Source organism: Balaenoptera acutorostrata, chromosome 4, assembly GCF_949987535.1.
Source record: "Balaenoptera acutorostrata chromosome 4, mBalAcu1.1, whole genome shotgun sequence".
NCBI classification, from domain to species: domain Eukaryota; kingdom Metazoa; phylum Chordata; class Mammalia; order Artiodactyla; family Balaenopteridae; genus Balaenoptera; species Balaenoptera acutorostrata.
The window spans coordinates 26,871,730-26,895,488 of NC_080067.1; the positions used below are offsets into that span (position 1 = coordinate 26,871,730).

The following is a 23,759-nucleotide window of genomic DNA, read 5'->3' on the forward strand; positions in this document are numbered from 1 at the left end:
CATATTTAAAAAGGTTTTTTACAAACTTAATGACAGAATTACTCCCATAAATTCAGTAGAAACAATAATCCCTAATGGAGAGGAACAGTAAGTTGGATAATATAAAATGTAATATTATTTCCAAATCATGGGTATTTGGAGTATTTTTCTACATTTATCCAGTGGATTTATTTTCTCAAGACATTATAGGTATTTTGTTTTGTTTAAATAAATTCATTTATTTTTGAAATGTGATCATGTTAAATGCTAACTCTTTATGTGTATTTTTAATTTTCCAAGTGCTCACACAAGTAAGTACATCCATTTAATGTCAGTCTGATTTTTATATAACCTAAATATAACTAAGATTTAAAGCAGAGTTCTACTGATTTTAAAATGTACTTCAGTGTTCGGCATTTCTTAATGGTTTGAAAAAGATGTGTTTTTACATTTTACCATACTTCATTATGTTACAAATTAGATTTGAAATTTCAAAACTATTGAAATTGAGTTTTATATGTTTAAACTTAGATATGTAACTGAATGCCTTGTGTGTCTGTCTTATCAGCTCAGTTGGGACATAATCTATTTGAGCTTAGTTCAGCAGTGTTTATTTTGTAGTAGCAAGTAAACTCATACTGTGTGTTTTTCACTACCAAAAGATTTCATCACTCTTTTTTCAAATTTACTTAAGTACATGAGTAGGTAGAATAAAATTGTTAACAATTTGGGGTTAAAATGCCATTGTTGTAGATATATACTTCTATCTGCTTAATAATAGAGTATTTTAATATCATGATTTTGACAGTTATTACCGAATGTAACGCTCCTCTTCTTAAAATTCTTCCTTTGACCTTTGTGACAATACTATATTTTTTTATTCTATTTTTCAGTGGTTTTGCCTTCTCTGACTTTCCTCAGAGGAACTGTAGAAATCCCTCTGGGCTCTGTTTTGATTTCTCATTTAAGAGTCAGTTTAATGTTTCACCTGTCATCGGTATCCAGATGGCTTCCGACTCCGCATTCTCTTGCCTTAAAGTCTCTTGACTCTTATTCCCATTTTTTCCCTACTCGGGGACTCTGTCCTAATCAGTCTGTTTCATGGTTTCTTCCTTTGGTTTTTAATTTCCCAACATCTCTATTGAGAGATAATTTACATACCATAAAATTCACCCATTTAAAGTGTACAATTCAGTTGTTTTTAGTATATTCACAGAGTTGTTCAAACCATCGCCACACTTTAAATTTAGAACCTATTCATCACCACCACAAAAAGAAGCCCTTTCCTGTTAGCAGTCACTCCTGTTTTCTCCTCTTCCTCTCCCCCTAGCCCTAGGCAACAACTACTAATCTATTTTCTTTCATTATAGATTTGCATATTCAGGACATTTTACATAAATGAAATTATATAGTATGTGGTCTTTTACTGGTTTCTTTCAATTTAGTATGTTTTCAAGGTTCATCTGTGTTGTAACAAATATCTGTTTATTGCCAAATATTCCATTGTATAGGTGCATACCACATTTTATTTATCCACCCATTGGTTGATGAACATTTGCATTGTCTCCCCTTTTGGGGTGTTATGAGTAATGCCGTTATAGGAACACATGTTTTATTTTTCTGGGGGATATACTAGGAGTGGAATTGCTGGGTTGTATGGTAACTTTATATTTAACACTTAGGGAACTGCCAAACTGTTTTCCAAAGCGGATACATCATTTTACATTCCCACCACCAATGAATGAGATTTCCAGTTCCTTGCCAAAAAATAAAGTATAAAATAAAATTCCTCACCAACCTTTGTTTTACTCCATCTTTCTTTCTGATTATAGCCATCCTAGTGGCTATGAAGTGTTTCATGGCTTCTTAACCAGGAACTTTGGGAATTCCCCCCAGGCTCTGTCAATTTCTTAGGGGCTCTTGGATGAGCTTCAAGAGGTCTGTAAATTAGGTGAAATTGTATGCAAAATTGTGAGTGTTTGCAAATGTGTGTTTTTTTTAAAGGACACTTACCTTCCTTTACTTCTCAAAGGGATTATTAACACAGAAAGGGCTAGCAAACACGGAAATTTTCAAACTGTGCTCTGCAATTTGTCATTCTTAATTCTGCTTCTGTCTAATCTAGTTTTATCAAAAGTGCTTCTGGGGACTTCCCTGGTGGTCCTCTGCGCTCCCAATGCAGGGGGCCTGGGTTCAATCCCTGGTCAGGGAACTAGATCCCACATGCATGCCACAGTGAAGATCCTGTGTGCCACAACTAACACCTGGCACAGCCAAATAAATAAATAAAATTTCTTTCTTTTTTTTTTTAAGTGCTTCTGTATCACCTGTGTCAGTCATCTGGTGGCGTGGTAAAAATGTAGATTGCTGGGCACTGTCCTGTACCTATTGAATCAAGAATACTTTGAGGGTGGGATCTAAGAAATTTGCATTTTGAACAAATGCTCCAGTAATAATGATAAGAGTTACCAAGTGCTTACTGTGAGCCAGGTACTCTTCTAAGCTCTTTTTTTTTTTTTAATTTATTTATTTTTGGCTGCGTTGGGTCTTCGTTGCTGCGCGCGGGCTTTCTCTAGTTGGGACGAGCGGGGGCTACTCTTCATTGCGGTGTGCAGGCTTCTCATTGCGATGGCTTGTTGCGGAGCATGGGCTCTAGGCACATGGGCTTCAGTAGTTGCAGCACTTGGGCTCAGTAGTTGTGGCTTGTGGGCTCTAGAGTGCAGGCTCAGTAGTTGTGGCCCACAGGCTTAGTTGCTCCGCAGCATGTGGGATCTTCCCAGACCAGGGCTCAAACCCACGTCGCCTGCATTGGCAGGCGGAGTCTTAACCACTGTGCCACCAGGGAAGTCTTAAGCTGTTTTTTTAAATTAACTTATTTATTCCTTATAGTAAGCACCACCCTACCTGCCCCCTTCCCCCAAAAGTACTGTTTTTCTCTATTTACTGCTGATGAAAATAAGAATAAGAGAAAAGTCATTACTTACCAAAATTGAGCTTTTTATATTGGGAAGTCAGGCCCCACAGTTCAGGCCCTTAATTAACCATTCTGCTCAGCTGCCTTTCAAGAGATCATTCTTAAGTATATAGGTGCTTCAGAACCACTGGCCCAGTCTGTTAAGTCTGAATTAAAATACCTACTCTTCCTCAATCTTTGTTTCTTACTCCAAAACTTCATTTAATAACTCACCTTCAGAAAGCCTTCCATGACTTGGACATGTCTCTGTTCCTTTTCCTACTGGGCATATATATCTAGCTTGTATAGTATTTGCTTATTGATATGGTCTGTTAAATTATTTATTTCAATATAATTCTTTTTTCCACGACTGGATAGCAAACTTCTCAGTGGCAGGGGCCTTACCCTCTTTTCTGTTTCCTTATTCTGCTTAGTCTTTATGCAGTACCTATTCAATATAGTAAATGTTAACTAAGTAGAGGAAGAAATAGCAGACTCACCATTTTAGTACCCTAAAGGATGTTAGGGTGATAAATTTTGTCATGGCATTTCCCTGGAATGGTTGGATAAGATAATGCTGCAGTATGAGGGAGTTGTCCAATATCAAGGAAGGGACCTCAAATACTAGGAGGGAACTACATTTCTAATTGGGAATTGAATTTGCTGGTAAAGGTAGTAAAATAGAGGAGATTGAAGATAAGAGTAGCATGATCATATGAAAGTAAATGTAGAAATCTATATTGATAATTATGTCTTGAAAACTTTCAGGAAAGAATCTGAAAGGAGTGCTTTTTATTGCTGCTAAATCTGTTATCAATCTTTATTAATTTATACTTTGTCAAGAAAAACAGATTTTCATAAGTGAGCAACACTGACAAAAGAGTATTTATAACATATTATAGAGCAAACATGGGGAATTTAGACTCTACATTTGCTGTATAAAGTACCACACTTGGAAGGACATTTCTTTCTAAATAATGTTTTTCTCTTTCAGGGTGATCTTGGAAAAAGAAGGGCCTCGTTCCCTGTTTAGAGGATTAGGCCCCAATTTAGTGGGGGTGGCCCCTTCCAGGTAAAAAAAATACATTTAAGTTAATCAAATTGTGGCAGTCTTTCTTGTTTCAAGCTTCATGAGGGGAGATGCTGAAGAGAAATCAAGATAAAGCACTGTGGTGTAACAAATGGGTATCAGTAGCCATCTAAAAGGATAGGCAGATTTCACCGTGTGCAGGTGCAGAGGACCTCTTAGATCATTGTGAAGCAGTTTTTGCACCAAGTTCAAGAAACCAAGAAGGCCTTAAGACATTAATTTTGTCATTTTTTTATGATTTCTTTTTATCTTAGATTGACTTCTTCCATGATAGAACACTGCAGAGTTCACATTCAGAGTGAAAATGTGTACCCAGCTCTCTGTATTCAAACAGTGTAGTAGATCCATATCTTATTTATTGGGTTTCAACTTTTTATGGGCTCTTTCTTTTTTTAAAATGATCCAAAATTTCATTCTTATTGTAAAGACTAAAAAAAGTGTAGTGTAAAGCTTGACATATTACCTTAAACCCATCACCTCTCACCGTATGCACCTTTCCACACAGTTACTCCTCTTCCCTCCCCATACATAACCACCATTGATAAGCAGTTGGTTTATAGTCTTCCATTAATTTTTCTGGCTTATGTACATAAAAAGCATAATATGTAGACTTATTATTATTTACATAAATTGAATCATGTTAAAAATATTTCACCAAATTTGTTTTGAAGCTTTTTCCATGAAAATAAGTGAAGCTTTTAAAAATTGTATAGTATGACTGATCCCTTATTGATAAACCTTTAGATTTATTTCCAGATTTTTGCTGTTAAAAACAATGGTTTTGTGAACATAGCTGTACCTTTATTCTTGAGTATTTAAGCAAATATTTTTCTTTAGGATAGTTACCGAAAAGTAGAATTTCTGGATAAAAGGACGTATGAACATTTAAACTTAGTGAACATTGCTCAATTGCCTTCTGAAAAGGCATGCCATCTTTTTATTCTCAGATAGTGAATTAGTTGCTCTTTATCCACATATTACCAATGTTGGCTACTATCCATGTCTTTTAATACTTGCCAAATAGACTAACCATGATTTTTCGCTGTTTTTTTGCTTTTAAATATACATTTGTTTTATTTTGGTGCTTTCGTGTCCTCCTTCTTGTAATTATTTGTCATTTGTATCTCTCTTCTGTGAATTACCTATGTATATTCCTTGCCCATTTTCTCATTAGGATACTTTTTTTTCTTATTCATTTCTAGTAATGCATTATTTATTCCCCTTGCTAATTTGGTATCATTCAATGTATCCTTTTTTTTTCTTTTTCATGAAGTAGAATGTTTCATTTTCAGTCATATTAACTTCCTTTTTTTCTTAAGCACATTAAAAAAGCACAGCAGTGATACTCTCCCCATTTTTACTTGTTTACTCTTTCCCTTATTGGACAGATAATCAGGATTGTTGGGCAATAGTAGGATATTTGATACAGCAAGCAAGTAACTCAATGCCTGGAAAGCTAAACAGTGAGGAGGTAGTTGAGATGCATGAAGTCACAGTCAATAAGTTAACAGGGAAAATATTTACAAATTTAATGCAATGTTTACAAATGTTAGAAAACAAGATCTCACCTGATGGGACTGATTTCTTTTGCAATTGTTCTTTTAAAGGGTGCTGTGAACTACTCTTTGTGTAGTACAGATTGGTATATAGCACAGTATCTCAAAATTGTTTAACATATACTTTGATCACTTGAGTCAGTTCTACCTTTCCTCTCTTCAAAAAAACATAAAGTACTCATATCACGTTTACTTAAGTGTATTTAACTTAGCCTTATTAGCATTATATAGGCCTGCCAAAGTCTTACACTTTTTCAGTTAGTTGCTGTCAAATTATTGGGGTAGGACTATCTGAGGATACTTTATCTTTAATGAGTTGATACAAAAAGTACTTCATGGTCTTCATGAAAAGATAATGTATGTGATGTTACATGAGAATGTAACTAAAAACTAAGACATTATGTTTTTAGATTTCTGGACTCTGGAATAATAAAGATCAATTTATGTGTCTTTTAAATCTTATGAATTAAGCAACATGCTTATTGACAAAATTTAAATCTTTATTTTAGAGCAATATACTTTGCTGCTTATTCAAACTGCAAGGAAAAGTTGAATGGTTTATTTGATCCTGATTCTACCCAGGTACACATGATTTCAGCTGCAATGGCAGGTATGAATATATGATATTAAAAAACAAAAAATTTTCTGACACCTAGAGACTTAATATTGAATTTTGATGAATTTAACCTTGTAAAGTTAAGGCAGTTAATGTGCTTTTCATTGATTAGCATCTGTAAACATGATTTTTACATTTATTAGTATACAATAAATTTGATTAGGTGGTAAATGTAAAATCTGTTGTCAATTGGCATTTTTGTATTTAGGAGTTTGTGATAGCATGCAGGTAATATAATATTTACATTGTCTTTTGTAGTCCACTGAATACTTAGTGATCACTTTTAACAGTTTTAACAATCCAACCATAATTACACTTACAAGTTACAGAGCTGTAATTTACTCTTTTCTCCTCAATTTCTGTTAGTGCCTTTTCCCTTTTTGCTGCATGTTTTGGCTTCTGTCTGAAATGTGCCGGCAGTTCTTGGTAAAGTATTCATTTTGTCCTGTGCTCAAATGCTGAAATTTTTGTGAGTGATATACTATTGATAATTCAGAGTTTTTGTAACGTATGTATTGAAAAATATGTTTATCATTCCACATAAATCGCACTAAGATAACACTCAAAATGTAGGTACCAGATATGTGTACATGCTTGCTCTAGAAATGTTTCCAGGAACTCTTCTATCATCATTGATGAGACTATATGATTCTGAATTAAAACAACTAGTCCTGGGCCTCTGCACTGCCTTAAAGATAAACTGGGAGATTGGTTTGACTAGTGTGGTTCTGGAATCATTTGCTGCCCTGCATGTTAGACAAAGCCATGACCTTTGGTTCTCATTAGAAAAATTCTCTATAGTTTTCTGAGATTTGTTGTATATTTAACCATGTCTCACATTTCCAAAATATGCTGTGACTTTATAAAGCAAATCATAACTACTTTTGTCAACTGTTGATCAGTATGTTGAGTTTCAATTAGATGCTTAATAATGAGTGCCTTAAACTGTTAACCATTTTCTGTTTAGAAATAAATTGGATCAATTTCAACCACATATTTAATGAACTAAGAGTAAGTTTGAAATACTAATTTCTGAAAGGTCAATAGCCATATAATAAATCTAGCATGTACCTTAGAAATTATTTTCATGGCTTTTTATATTTAGTAATTGTTGACTGACTCATTGAAGTTTTAAAGCTGGAAGGTAAAGCTTTAAAGATCAAGGTGGTGAAATACTCTTTACCAATGAAGAGAGATCTTGGGCAAGTTAGGTAATTTATGTGAATCTCCATTACCTTATTCTTGTAATGAGTGGGTTGCTCTACATAGGTTTATGTTTTGAGAATTAGTTCTTTAATACCACAGAGATCATCTAGTTACAACTAGAATTGTTTTAATATACTTTTACAGATGTTGAATACAACTAGATATGATTTTTCCTTTTACAAATTTGAGTGTAAAGTTAGTGGCTAATTTCAAACTACATAACCATTGTATTAGGGTTTTTAAGAATATATTTCTGGATTACCAGTGTTCATGTTTTTGTTTCTTAACCCCAGAAAATTGTAAAGAAATGTTAATCTTTCTTTTTTAAAAGAATTGATGCCAAGAAAGTAGGTAAGCAATTATTTTAAGTTGAGGATAGATATATATTCAGTATTACAAATTTAGAGTTTCAGTATATCTTAATTCCCACTGGAACATCTTTTTTCATTGGAATATCTAATCAGAATTTATTACTATATTTGTATCACATTGCAGAGAATTTCAGTGGAATTGTCATTTTGTACTTTTTTTCTCAAATGTGTACAAATGTTAACTCATAGTTTTCAGTTTTTATTTATACATTGATACTATTTCCCAACTTGAATTTCTTGAATTTTGGTAAATTGATAGTCTTATACTTGTTCAGAGAGTCTTGCACTATTCACTTATTGTGTAATTTGAAAATACTTCTTCCATTTGTTTGCAGTTAGATTTTTCTGAGAACTATGCCTTCAGAGCTTCCTTGCACTATTCATGAGCAATAACATTTAGCTTTGCAGTTTTTATACATAGCTACATGGTTGGTGGAACTGAATGGTCCCATGCAGACTTGTTACGGTAGCCTTTTGCTCCCTTCATTCTTGTAAAAATCTAGACCAGACTGCATTGGTTTTTCTTCAGGATAATTTTTAGAGGTCTTCAAAATATGAATTGGGGGTGCAAAGTGCTTAGAGGCAGTCATGTGAAAACTTGTTTTTTAACTGGCTATTCAAAAAAAAATGCTAACCTTGTCACTTTAATATCAAAAATGCACTAAAATACACCATTAATGATAGTGTCTGCAAGATTTTGCTACATCAAATAGCACATGCATTAAGCTTCAGTAACATACCTTGTATATAGTTTTTATTCCAAGTAACCTCTCAATTCAGTTGCATTTTGTATTTTATTAATATGAACTTGAGTGTTTTAGATACTAAACCTTTTTAATTAAAAGGACAGTTTGTTTAAAGGCCATCTTATTTTCTTTTGTTTTAGTATTTCAAGGGAATAGTATAAGAATTTGTAAACCTCTCAATTTGAGCTATGCATTTTCATACATTGAAAAATTTTTTTCCATTTGTGAGGCTATTTAATCAAATTAAGTAATGGTGACTCTGTTTTACCTGCCTTCCCCCCACCCCCTCCCCATATGACCTTTGCCAGACTAAATGTATCTTAGCTATTGAGGGTATTTATTTTCTTGAGAGTTTCTGTGTGTTTTTGTTAAAATGAATTTGCATATCCCTCTGTATACACCTGGACACAGGCGTGTATACAAAAAAAAAAAATAGTATTACATTTCTTCTTTATAGTAACTCCCAATTTTCAAAAGTTTTTATCTGGGTTGTATATACTTTTCTATACAACAGTACAGATTTAAAAGAAATGAATTCTGATTTTTATTGGATTATATATTCACACAGTGATTGCTTAATTTTTTCAATACCAACAATGTAATTGTTTAACATTTACTACATACCTAGTGGGTTTTATTTGCTTATAGCATTCACTGTTATTTTTCAGGATACATTTTCTATTGGACTTATTAAAGGTTAAATTTTTACTCATTAAGTAGAAATTTTGTCTTGCATTATAAAATATTCTTTTAAATAATTTGTCCATGGCAGTTTATTTAGCCAAATGGATGGCTAGACGTTTTGTGTGTTTGTATGTAAACATTCTTCCTGTTTTTTATTTTGTAGAGCACAAGAAACTGAATACAAAATAATCCAAAATATTTCATAAAAATGGATGTGCAATATTACTGATCATAGTGCAAAAGGTGAAAGGTACTATTGTAGCCACCTATACTTTATTTTTTTTAAAAAATTATAGTTACAAAATGAAGTTACTTGAATTTTCTATTTTTGTTTTATTTATTTATTTATTTATTTATTTAAATTCTAATTCTTTTGGCCGTGCTGCGCAGCTTGCAGGATCTAAGTTCCCCCACCAAGGATTTAACCCGGGCCCACAGCAGTGAATATGTCGAGTCCTAACCACTGGACCACCAGGGACCTCCCCTGTTTTTGTTTTTTTAGATTTACTAAGTAGGCTGATTGTTAAGGAATAGAAAATTGTGATTTCAGCTCTGAGCATGGTAGATAATGGTAGGAAAATGGGATATGATAATCCCCTCTAAATATTTTCTTAGATTCCCCTTTGACAAGGTTAGCATTTTTTCTTTAAGGCAAAATTGATCTTCTTTTAGGTAAGTATTTGGACTCTGAAACTGCTACAGATGGCAGAATTTTCAGTACTCGGTACTTTTTTAAAAAAAATTATGGCCCATTCTTATATTCCTTTCTTTTTCTTTTTTAACTTAAAATTTTCAAAAAGTTAGATCTCACAGTAAATATTTCTCAAATCCTTCCAATGGGATTCATTTTGTACACATGTTTCTGATGAGGTCACTGCTTGTTGTTATGATACAGAAAAGCCTGTGTCTATTTTAGGCATTTACTGTACATTTCTCCCGAGAAAAGAGTGAGATCGTGTCATCTCATGCTCCCCATCCGCAGGTCACTTCCTGTAGAAATATGGACTAACTTAAACCTCGTGAGTACTGATCTGAGCATCTCTTGCAGCCTCTAGTTATAAGAAACACACCCTGGGAATTTATAATAGCTGTGGAATTAATAGAAGGCGGGAAATGAATTTTTATTTCCTGAATTTGTGTGTGCATTATCTGAGTATTTTATAAAACTTTAATTCTAATTCCTTTATAATATTCCTTCTAGAAGGAAGAATTGGGTAACTTTTCAGTCATCGTGTACAAAAGCTTGGGGTCGTAAGCTTGGCCATAGTAGCCTTGACCTCCAAAGAATTCCTTAACAGTATTTAAGATTTACATAGCTATAAATGGTATCATGCCGTCCGACAGCTTTTAGAAAAAAACAGTAGTTCTCTTCGCTTAGCATAACGTATTTTAAAAGTCTAATACAGTGCTTTCTATTCTCTTATCTGTTGATACTTGGCTTTCTACCTTCTTGCAAAAACATTGGTCTTAATACCTACCATTACTTTCCAAATATGGGACAAGAATATATGGGATCTTGTTTGTTTTAGTTTTAATTAGGTTTTTTTGGGTTTTTTTAGTAGTTTTAATATATTTTTCTTAGAAGGTTAGGTGAGCTTTGTTCTTACAGAAGTTAATTGAAATAAAAAGTACTGAAAATGCAATACTACAGGTATCACTCACTTAATGAAATAGACATTTTCAGCAAGTTTACTATAACCAGGATTTCTGTTAATCTGGTTTTTAATTGGTTTACATTATCAAATGGAGTATTAGATGAAACAAAACTTTAAAAATTGCTTTTTAAAAGATTTTTTTAAACTTTCTAATAAACTATTAACTATACTACTAATAGCATGGCCAGTATACTGCCATTTTGCTTTAACTGACTGTGGAGCAGCAACATTAATTCTTCTTAACCTACAAATAGATTCTTCATATACTTCTAAATCAGTTTTAATGTTCAATGGGGTGCTCAGAATATTAATATGAAATAGCATATTATCAAAATGTCACAAAATTTAAATGTCAAAATAAAAAGTAATAGGAAATTTCTAAATTTCAGGGGCACCATCCCCAGTATCTTTGTCTTAAAAGGAGTAGGAAGATATGTTTAACTTTGACTGTTTGTCAACTTCAAACTGCCTTACCATATATAATTCTAAGCTAGTAATAAATTTTTATTTCTTCCTGCTTGTTTCATGTTTTGAATTAATAGGTTATATTTTTCTAGATTTAATTAGCCTAATACTGTCTCCATAAGTTTATAATTAGAGTGTCTTTGGTTAGGAGGATGTAATAGCATAAAACCCAAGGACCAGAACTGGTAAAGGACCAATAGCTAAAAACCTGTGGATTATGCCTTGATTCTTTTGTCTAACTTAATGGTTTGCTAGCAGTTAGGCTAGTGTCTTTATTAAGAACTAGCTTGTTACTGGAAGAGTTGAGCCCCAACTGTAGTAAGCACAAGCTGTATAGATAAAAGATGATGACATTCTCTCACTTACCTAAATTTTAATGTGTCATGTTCCGTAGGTCAATCTGTGTCTGGAAATGAATTTTAGTTAAGTGAGAAATACCTGTTGTTTGCTTCCTGTTTAGTTTATTAACATGTACAGAGCATTATGGGTATTTAAAATTTTATTCCTAGTAATATTTATAAATATGTATTATAATATTTTAAAGTTTACACATATGGGGTTTTTTTCAGCCTCTAATTGAGGAATTTAAGACTTGGAAGAGTGTTAATGAGCTTGGGTCCTAAGCTTATATTTTTAGACATAGAACTTTTATTTTTTTTAAAAAAAAAGCTTTGATGCTCATCTTCTTTTCAAGTAAAGTATAATAAATTGAATGAGATTTTTACCTAGACAGACTGCTTTTTTTTAAAGTTGGATATGAGCATTCCCAGTTTTATGCTTTTAAAATTTAATAAAAAGCAAATGTTTTTTTCCTAAAATTTCCACATAATAATTAATAAAAACCATTGTGAGTAATGCAATGTTTTGTTGGTTTGAGCTGCTAAGCAGCTTTTTACTAATAAACTCCTAATATTACTGTATAGACATTTAGCTAATACACATATTTAAGTTTAAAATAAAGAATCATCAAATTAGGCTTATGACCAGAATTCTGATGTCAGGTGCACATTTGCTTTAGAATATAATTTGAATATCTTTAGTTTGACATTTTCACTGAGAAGAATGGGGTTCAAGAGAAAAAAAAATTGAACTCCATAACTTTATTCTCAGTTAAGCCAACATGCAAGAAAAATCTTTTCCAAACAAAATATTTAAACTGATCTGGTTTCATATTTTTCTTCTCTTTCCTTTTATCAAGAATATATGCATGAAAAGAACTTTTTATTTGAAACATCTTCCTGACACCCTGTCCAACACATTAAGTTTTTATTATTTTAGTACTGGCTGATGCTTACAAAATTGTCGGTCCCTTTCTAGTTTTATATTATGTATGTATGTAGTATTAAAAGCACTTGAGAAATGGAGACTATATAATCATTACAAAATTATTGAAGGAGTTATTAAACCAAACTTATTTCAGTTATTTTGCTTGATAATAGAGTCAGTTTGAGCATCTCTTTGTGAAACATCTGGCTGTTTCCGCAGTATTAATATAGTGGATTAAGGGAGTAAAATTTGAGTTAGCTAATTATCTGACATTATAGAAGGGAAAAGAACCTGTGAGACTAAATTCTACTTTGTAAACAATTTAGTAAAATTATTTTGCCTTTGTAGATATACCCATACTAACTCTGAAAGCGAAAAAAGGTTTATGATTAGTTCTCCACTATATGTTAACTAAAAAGACAAATTACTCCTAAGTGTACCACAGCATTTTTGTTCCTGAAAGTACTTTACTAATATTAAATGTGCTGGTTATATTTCAAAATCTTTCTAAAAATAATGTGCTTGACCCGCTAGTATTTGATAGCAAGTATTAAAAATTAAGATCCTTAGACATTTCTGCATGTAAGTTTTCACTGAATTTAAAGGCCAAATGAATAAATGTAGGTTGATGTAAGTTCTATCAAGTTTGTGTAGTGATCTTAAGTGTTCACAAGTATTATATGAAAATCCTGTTTTGTATAGATGAAGCAATCTTCATAAATTTCCATCATCAAGATTGCATTTCATGTGCTGCTATTTTCCCCTAACACTAGGAAGATAGCAAGTAAAAGATATGCACTAGCCTAGAAACATACTGTTCCAGAGATCTTACTTTACTACCTGGAATGAGCCATCTTAGGGGACCACCCTTCTGCATTGATAGTTAATACATAGTACTTTAGTTTTAAAGTAAAATAGAACTACCTTCTACCTTAAGTTTCTCTCTTCAGTGTCTATAAAAGTAAGAGGGAAGTTCTGATTTGTAACTTTTTGAACTTTTAAGTTTTTGTATGTTTTTAAGTGGATGAAAGATAGATCTGTCCTATTAACCCTAACAGAAACCTTATCTCTGTGATACCATTATTTTAACAGTATTAGTAATTGTGTGCTTATAAAAAGTATTCACAAGGCCAAACAACAATTCTTTCTGTTGTACAATCAACTTAAGATCAGATATTGGTAAATGCTGACGTTTATGTAGACTCCATTTTGAACATAGTGATTTGTGATTTAGTTGGACCCCAAGTAGCTATTGTAGAGTTTGCATGCTAAAAAGCCCTAGAATACACAAAATTTCTATGTTTCTTTGTAGAAATGGGTTTCTGAATTTAGCGTAGAGAGTAGAGAGTGCCACCCATAGCATATTCTGAATATGTTGGAAGAGAAGTTTATATATAATCAGATTTTGCTCTTAAAAGAATCTTTTAGTTATGGTCAGAATTTGAGACTGATTTGGAAATAAAAAGTACAGATGTTCATGGTTGAATGGATTTGTAAAATAAAAGTGTAAAGTAAAATACATCAGTTGATAGTTTAAATATTTATATATTTTCTTTAATATAGATTTATATAGTTTTAAAAATCTTGAAGTTAATAATATGTTCTTCATTTTTACCAGAGTTCATTTTAAACATGTTTGTTTAGGTTTTACCGCAATCACAGCGACCAACCCCATTTGGCTTATAAAGACTCGGTTACAGCTTGATGCAAGGTATGTTAATTCATTAAAACAAAATTTGTTAAAGTTGGCTTCAACTAAATTTCTTCTATAAATTTGTATCAGTGAGATCTCAGTGCCAGGTATCTGAACATTTTTTCCCCTCATTTGCTGCTGATTTTGTTTGTTTGGTTGGTTATTTTTGTTTGGTTTTGAAACTTGGATGTACCATCAGAGGCAAAAGTGACAGTAATAGTTGACAGTATGACAGTTTCTAGGAAAGAAAGTATACTATGCATTGTGTTTTTCAGTAAAGGAAGAAGAAAGGAAAAGGACATATTAATCTAGCCCGAGCTGTGATACTTTCATTCACTCCATGTGTGATTATAATCGGCCTCCTAACACCTAAATAAACAACATGATCAATGAGTCTAGACTGAGTCTTTAAGGATCATTGCTCAAACTCATGAACCTTGTACCCAGAGCGTTCTGGCGTGGAATTTAGCTCTCGTGTATTCATGGACTTCATCTGTTACTGCCAGCCACTTTATAGCAGCAAGATCATTCATTCAGTACATCTATAATGAGCAGGTACTGGTAGGTTCTAGAGATATCCCAGGAAACAGTTGGGACCAACTTTAAATGGAATAGTCAAGGGATGGTTTTTTGAGTCCATTTTTAACCAGAGGCAATAGTGCAAATCTCACATATCCTAAGTTTAGGGCCTTTGACGTGTTCTGGGAGCTGAGAGAAGGCTAGAAGCAGTGTGGCTTAGAGTCCTGCCATCTCAACTCCTGTTGGCCTTCAGAATGGAGGACAGGGAAAAAGTAACACTTTTAAGTAGAGAGATGACCTTATCTGATGTATTATAATAATAATAATCACATTGATAGTTTTGAAACTGTTTAGCCTTTCAGTCTGGAATAGACTCTGTATAACAATTTTCACTGTTTTTTATGTTTTAGGGTTTGGGAAGTCTAGTGTAGATATCATAGATTATAAATAAAACTGATCTAAGAAATCATTAACAATTATGCCTGCTTAAAGCTCTGTTTTCCACGTCCTGTCATGTAGAATTGTATGCTATTTGGAGACTTGAAAAGCAATGTCTAATTCTTGTTTCATCTAGAATAATTTTTAATGAAATCTTAAGTTGAGTGTTGCAGCAAGACTCAGAGTTTATCTCCTAAAGTCAGAGATCTGAAAGGTAATGGTAGGTAAGCCAACCCAGAGGTTAAAAAGTGTGAGATGCCAGTCCCTACTGTACTGTGATAAACTACCAGGGGCATGCTTCAGTATGCTATAGGGTGGATTGTAGGGGATCCCGGAAAGCATGGATTAAAACTCTTTAATGGGGCTTCCCTGGTGGCGCAGTGGTTGAGAATCTGCCTGCCAATGCAGGGGACACGGGTTCGAGCCCTGGTCTGGGAAGATCCCACATGCCGCGGAGCAACTGGGCCCGTGAGCCACAATTACTGAGCCTGCGTGTCTGGAGCCTGTGCTCCGCAACAAGAGAGGCCGCGATAGTGAGAGGCCCGCGCACCGCGATGGAGAGTGGCCCCTGCTTGCCACAACTAGGAGAAAGCCCTCGCACAGAAACGAAGACCCAACACAGCCATAAATTAATTAATTAATTAATTTTAAAAAAAAAAACCTCTTTAATGTTGTAAGTGAAAAAAGTAATAATCAAGCCAGCACAATTTCCTAGGCTTAGGGGTGGGGAAATGGGATGGGGCTGGGGTAGTAGTGAAAGGTTGATTTGAGGACGCTCCCTTACAGCACAGATCAAGAACAGGGCTGATGTGTTTGCATATTGACCTTGAGGACTCACAGCCCTTGACTTCCTTGTAAGAAAGGATTTATAGCAGAAACTAATTACAGTTGGTTGCATGGATCATTCAACTAAGAAATATTTATTCAGTACCATTAGTTGAGGATAGTCATTGATTCAAGACAATTAGTTTATAAGATGGAAGAATCTATAGGTTATCAGGTAGGTGTCTTAGTTGTGGTTTTATTTTGTTATGTTATCCAGTTGTATATAATTTATAAATAGTTAAGTTTTCTATTTCTTTTCCCGTGGGTGGCATTTAAACCCATTTCTTACAGATAAAGTTCTATTGGGGGAATCATAATGAAGGTAATAAATATTTTTACAAACTCAAAATTATAGACTTGTAAAAGAGTAGATGCTGCACCCTTAAGTAGCACTAAGAAAGTTTTTTTGGGCACAATGCTTCATAAATACTTGATAACTGTAGAAGTCCTCATTCACTATTTACTGAGGTGAAAGATATGGCCATTACCTTCAAAGGATCATAGGAAATTTGGTTTAAAGTCACCCAGTCACTTTTGGGGAAGAACTGGGTGGGCTTGGAAGAACCCCCAGGTACACAGAAATTAGCTTAATTATACTCCTTGCTTTGTGATATTCTATTATCATTGGTGTTTCAGTCATATATATATATATATATATATATATTTTTTTTTTTTTTTTTTGCCTGTATTGGGTCTTTGTTGCAGTGTGTGGGCTTTCTCTAGTTGCGGTGAGCAGGGGCTACTCTTTGTTGCGGTATGCGGGCTTCTCATTGCGGTGGCTTCTCGTTGTGGAGCACGGGCTCTAGGCGCGAGGGCTTCAGTGGTTGCGGCACACGGGCTCAGTAGTTGTGGCTCGTGGGCTCTAGAGCACAGGCTCAGTAGTTGTGGTGCACGGGCTTAGTTGCTCCTCGGCATGTGGGATCTTCCCGGACCAGGGATCAAACCCGTGTCCCCTGCATTGGCAGGCAGATTCTTAACCACTGTGCCACCAGGGAAGTCCCAGTCATTCTTTTTATATATTATTAAATGCGAAAGACTCAGCTTACTTAGAATTACTTTTAATATAATGTGAGGGGTTTTTGTTTATTTTGTTCTGTTTTTATCTTGAGCTGCAGTCACAGTGTGTTTGAACACAGTCACAGTGGATTTTGTTGCTTATTCATACAGTCAGACTTCAATGAAACTGAAGATTCAAAGTAGTTATTTTGCATTCAGTAAAACTACTTATATGTTACCTATCTAATATGACAAATTTGGGACAGAAGAATAGGAAATCTAAAATGAATGTTTTAAAATTCTGATTTTACTTCCTCATGAATTAAAGAGGGTTATTCTTTAGTAGAGTGGCATATTTCTATATATTTTATTTACTTTATTTAAAAACCTATACTACTTTATTTTTGTTAATAAGGTTTTTCCCTTTTGCTTTTCAGGAACCGTGGGGAAAAGCGAATGGGTGCTTTTGAGTGTGTCCGTAAAGTGTATCAGACAGATGGACTTAGGGGATTTTATAGGGGCATGTCTGCTTCATATGCTGGCATATCAGAGACTGTTATCCATTTTGTTATTTATGAAAGTATTAAGCAAAAACTACTGGAATATAAGATTGCTTCTACGATGGAAAATGAAGAAGAGTCTGTAAAAGAAGCATCAGATTTTGTGGGAATGATGCTAGCTGCTGCCACCTCAAAAACATGTGCCACAACTATAGCATATCCACATGGTAAGAGGACTTGAATGTGTGTGAGTAATCTTCTGTTAAATCAGAAATATTTTCCCACCCCAGCCAATGGCCACCGTATTAGAGTATTTATAATTTTACTGAATTACAGTATAACTAAATACAGTTCATCGTAAAGGGATTAAATCTGTATGAGTAACATAAGGCTGTTTTAATAGGTCAGTATAGGTATGCTATAGTAGCATGGTGGTGATTTAGCATGGGCTCTGGACAGTCAGATTTCAGCCCAGAGTCAGATTCCAGCCAGGTGACTTGGGCAAGTTTCTGTTTTTTAAAAAAGTATGGATGTAGGTGCCATACTAGATACTTTATCATTACACACATATACACAGTATACATTACTGCTAATCCGCACAAAAATCGTGCAGAGTACTTCTAAGTCTAGAGGTGTACCAGAACATAACCAGGACTGTCTTCATTTTCAGATGGGAAACCAGAAATGTTAAGATTAAGTAACTTGCTCAAGGTCACATAGCTTACTCAGTGGTGGAGCTCAAATTTGAATTGAAGTCTGTAATCCCAAAGACCAAGTTATTTTACATTGTTTCATGTTGGCAAATAAGTATATATTAATGATTTTTAAAACTTCTGTTTTTTAAGTTTTAAAATATTAGCCTTTTTCATTAGTAACTAAGAAAACCACTTAAGAATTTCTCTGTAACACGCTGAGGGTTTTTTTGTAACGTTTTTGTTGTTTTGTTAAAGTGTAAACTTTGATTTTGGTATGTTTGAGGTTTAGTTTGGTTAGGGTTTTTCATCTAAGTGCTTCACTTTTGTTATGCTGATTAATGTTTACAGTCACCTTTGTAAAGCTAAGGCTATGTGATTAAAGCTCTGTCAGGAAAAATGAAATACAGCTAGAAAATGAGTATTTGCTCTAAAACGTAATTTATGAATAAAACCAACTCTTTAACAAAATTGGACTGTCAGCTTACCTCCAGTTCCCTGAGGGCCATTCCTAACTTCTTTAAGAGAAATCAAAAGAGGACAGTACCAGCAGCATTGGGTAGGTTCTGGCCTTCTATGGGAGGTCTAAGATGGTGACCTGCTCAGGTGAGAGAGAGAGAGGGTTTTGGAGTTGCAAGCACCCTGTCTCTTCAAGTGAGATGATGTCATTATAAGAAGAGGTACAGTTTATAAACAGTATTTTGGATTGAAATATATAAATGACATGGGTATTTAAGACAGGACATAGGAGATTTCAAATGTTAACATTTGCAGTGAAAGTTACTTTCGGCCATTTCCCTCAGGCCCATCAGGAGCATTGTGTTGAAAAAGTTTGAAAAATAATGGGGTGGAAAGAACAGATTCTTCAGTTGAAACTCTTAATTCTTGTCCCAGCCTCTGCCTTCAGCTGACTAAAACTTCTTAGTAGTCCCCATTTCTTTCTTTACCTTTTAAAATGAAGAAAAATTAGACTAACCTTTAAGATCCTTTTCAGATCTAAAGGTTTATGATTTTTGCCTCGTTGCTTCCCAGATGCAGCCTTTTAGCTGACACTAGTATTTTAAACATTTTCAGCCTTATCCACATAAAATTTCATGTTGGTGTATGTGGACCATTGTGAATAAGTTAATAATTCTATTTTTTCATTGTTATGTCCACTTCTTAAAAATCTTCCCTGTTTGTTTCTCACTGTATCTTTCTGTATTCATCTTTGATACCATCTCTATTCTCTTTCCAGCTTTACCTTTATTTATCACATCTATTCTCCCTTTTATCTATATCCAGTATACAACTGATACTTCTGTTTATTCTGTCTTTTACCATTCAGGAACCTATGAAATTTTATAATTAGTCTATGTGATTTTAGCCAGCTAGCTTAGGAGTTTGGTGAAAGACATGGCTATGGTAACTAGTTTCAATAAGTTGCACATTAAAAATTACTCCTCATTTATCCTGAACTTACACTTACAGTCTGATAAATGGGATGTGTCCAGTATTAGGAGGGTATAAAGATATCACACTGGTGTTTAAATAAAATGACTATTTTTTTCCCATACAGAAGTTGTAAGAACAAGACTGCGTGAGGAGGGAACAAAATATAGATCCTTTTTTCAGACACTATCTTTGCTTGTTCAAGAAGAAGGCTATGGGTCTCTTTACCGTGGTCTGACAACTCATCTGGTGAGACAGATTCCAAACACAGCCATTATGATGGCCACCTATGAATTAGTGGTCTACCTGCTCAACGGATAGCACCACCAGGCTGCTGTACTATAAAGAGGGAAGACCAAAAGATACAGTGGACCATGGAGTACCGAAGCCAGCTTGGTGGACAGAAGGAAAATAGTGTGGGAACATGGAACTATACCTAAGTGGAAGTTTGGTTGTAGGCATTAAAGTAATCATAACCACATTACTTAGTCTTTTTAGTAATGTGAAAAAAAACCTTGGCTGCCTCCAAGAAAAAGCCTTTAGAAGCGCTCCTTCTTCAAAATTGCCATTTTCTCTACCATGTCCACAGGACACAGCTGGCATTTTGTTGATTTATGGCAATCAGAGTATACTGTTTATTCCATGAGCACTTTTCCAGTCTTCTAGACAAAGCCATCTGTAACTGTATAACTATCCAAAGATAGTATTGACAGTCATAAATTTCTAACTTCTGTATAATTCCTATAAAATTGAAAAATAACAATGATAGTAGTATTTTCACATTTCCTTGAGAGGAGCTGGCACTATATTTTAAAGTTAACCATTTGGCATTAGTAGTCACTGTTTTTGATGACAAATGAAGTAGTGTCTAAACATGTGTTTATTTTTAGCTTTAAAATGTTTTGGTTTCCACTGCTCACAGGTGCTTTATGTTTAGCATAATGTGAACACTTAAATTGTTAATGTATCAACTTAAATGGTAATAGTTTGGGACACAGTAAACCAGTAAAATGTTGATTCTTGGCCATTTCAGTGACTTGAGCATGTCCTCTTATCTTTTCTAACCTAATGATACATGAATGAATGCAATGTCTTTGCAGTGACTTAATAATTATGAACTTGAATTATCCCCTGTCATACCTAGGTATCATTTTCTTAAAGTGGAAAACATTTACTGCTTCTGAATCTTTCTCAGTTTGGTTTCACATTAAGAATTTGAACCTTTGAATTATTTCCAGAAGCTCTGCATACATTGCATTTATTTAGTAGAGAAAATGGTAATTTTCAGCTTTGCCCTTACAAGGTGTTTTCTTTTTTTAAGGTGACGTTATAAATACCTGGGGCAGCATAAACATTATAGAAGAAGGGCCCTCTGCAATCTGATTGGGCAGGTAGTTATCCTAATTAACTTACAGTTTTATAAATGAACAAACTGCTTTGGACAAGGAATTTATTCCATCCTAATTTCTTGAATGGTAAATCATAGAAAGATTCAAGTTAATTCAGATTAAGCGTGTTAACAGGATATAGCTTTTACATTTTGCTGTTGAGTTCAACTGCACCTTTTAATACTTTAAATGTATTATATGTATGGCCCTTATGAAGATATTTGCTGTAATTCTATTAAAAGACTTTCGCTTATGGATGTTGCTATACTGGTGTATGAAATTTATACAATTAAACTCCAGTGTGGTAGTCATTTCAGTATACAGAACTGTACATTTTGTGCAATGGCTTTATCTTAAGAATGACTTTTTGTGAATGCACTTTGTGGCCTTCTCGGGGGGAGGGTGAGAGTAGGAGAGAATTCCCATGTTAAGATTACTTTTTTTAAGTATTGGTTATGTATTAGGCAGAAACAGTGTTCATAACATTTTTCTGGGATTTAGGTATGTTTTAAGTATTCTTATGTACACTGTAGTGCCCCTAACATATAAAAAATCATAGCATGTCATTGCAAGCTTTCTCCACTGTCACCAGTGAGACACAGTGCCCTCTTAAATCCCTACACCTTAACTTCCTCGTAATCAACAGTAACTGGATGTTTTTGAGGTGCTTCGATTGGAATTTAAAGTATTCCAATCTATTTGGAGACCAAAGGCAAATTCAGTTTCATTACCTTTGGGATTATTCTTACCTTTTATGGTGAATTTCAGCTTTGACATTTATTGTGAGGAACATGCCCCCCACCCCCCCCAAAAAAATAGTAATGGGGTTTCGAACTTAAATCTGTAAAAGTGTCAATATATAGTGTGTTCATTTTCATGTGCCACTTATACTGCCTAATACAGTGCCATTTGCCTTGTGAAGATCTGTAAACATTAGTTGTATTGAATGTCAGACAGAGACTCTCTAATCTTAGTGATCTGAATACCCCACAAATGATTAAGAATGATATAAAAACCAGCAGCTAAGGAACATCTTATTTAGTTGTAGCAAATTCATAACAAGTGTCCTTCAAGGATGAACTCGTATTCTATTCCTGTTTGTATTTGTATTGACCCTTTAGTGCATTTTTTTCAGCTTTTAAAAGTGAGTATATTTATGTGCTGGAAGGAAAAGATCTTAGAGTCTCAGACTTTGTTTCTTTGTGTGACAGCTGGAAAGGAGCAATGAAGTTTATTTTGTTTCTTCCCCCCAAAGTACACTCTGCCGTAGTTTATGTATGACAAAGATAATTTAAAAAGAAAACTTTATATAAAAATTGTACATAAAGTTTGTCTTTGAAACATTTCTTTGGAGATTTTTTTTTTTTAATTGATGCAAACGTTTAAAAAAAAAACTTAAAAAGCATTGGACTTTTTTTTTAAACTGTGTTTTATTTTCATCCGTTTTCTCTCAGATAGCTTTTTATTTCTAGTGTAGAGGTAGTCAGCACTCTTCAAATTGGTATGTACTTTTATTGGAGAATCGTCTCAGAAAATTGAACTTTTCAGGTTAAAGCGGTACATACTGAAAGAACATACTCGTAGAGCAGCAGATCAGAACTCTGGTACTTGCGGCTCACAGAAACAGTTTACTAGATTTCAAAGTCAAAAATCTGAGAATGGCCAACCTGTGATTGTGGGGTACCACACAGTGCTTTTAAATCCAGGGAAAAAACTGTATCACCAAAGCTTTTGTCTTGGTTTTCCTTATGTATGTAATTTCGTGGAACCAATCTTACTAGATGGGACCCGCAAGCAATTGATTTTTTTAACTCTGACACCAAGAGAGAATATCATTACATTATTTAATCCAGCCTTTTGTCTCCTAAAACCAAATGCCCATTGTGGAATAGCATTATTCTGTTAGGACCAGCTGAGTTTGGGTTGTTAAGAATAATGAGTGTTTACCCTTTTACTGGAGTATAAATATGTCAGCATTTTTAGATTTTGTTTTCGATCACTAAAAATACTGATTTGATCTTGAAGGACTGAAGTGCTAGGAATCCATTTGTCCTTTACGCTTCCAGCGTTGTCCGTGCTGTCTTTGGTTGTTTACATGCCCTTCTGCCTGGACTGTTATAGCGCTATAGGGGCCCCTCTGGGGCTGGTAGATAATATTTCAGCCTTTTTCTCCCCTGGTATTGATCATGACTTAACATTCCTAAGAATATAGGTGTTCCTAAATGACTTAAATTGGAAGGGGATTTTAACTATATGAAAGTATTTAATGTACTAACTTTCGGCCCACACAAATCTCCATTGTGCCCTTACATTTCTCCATCTACACCCTGCTTTTTATGCTACTCCTTGTAGAAACTGAAGATTCTAGTTTTCCTCAGTTTTTGTGTTAATAAACATTTTGAATGTGTACCCCTGCATATGTGAACCATTAAATTATGACCTGTCAGTCGTAGCTAAATAATCAAAGAGTTGATATCCTTTGACCATTTATGTGAGGTTTGCTATTGAATTCCTGTATGTGGCTGTAAATTATGTGCATTTACTCTGTATTTATGTTAACTAGCTGAATTTTATTTGAATTGTTAAAATTCCAAAAATTAAAATATGCGTATGAAAATCTGATGTTTGTTTTTCAGTTTTTCTATAATGTGTCCTAATACTCTGGTATGGTGAGAATGTAGTCATACTTT

General features: G+C 34.1%; 1 protein-coding gene across 1 annotated transcript in view; it reads left to right on the top strand.

Annotated features, from left to right (window-relative positions):
- Positions 1-23,691, top strand: part of SLC25A36 (solute carrier family 25 member 36) — a 49,497-nt gene extending 25,806 nt beyond the window's left edge. Inside the window, exons 3-7 of the mRNA XM_057545083.1 lie at positions 3,927-4,004; positions 6,088-6,188; positions 14,232-14,298; positions 17,496-17,785; positions 19,809-23,691. Of these exons, the coding sequence (XP_057401066.1) occupies positions 3,927-4,004; positions 6,088-6,188; positions 14,232-14,298; positions 17,496-17,785; positions 19,809-20,002 (730 nt within the window). The 3' untranslated portion in view covers positions 20,003-23,691. The remainder of the gene's footprint in view (positions 1-3,926; positions 4,005-6,087; positions 6,189-14,231; positions 14,299-17,495; positions 17,786-19,808) is intronic.
- Positions 23,692-23,759: the final 68 nt, after the last annotated feature.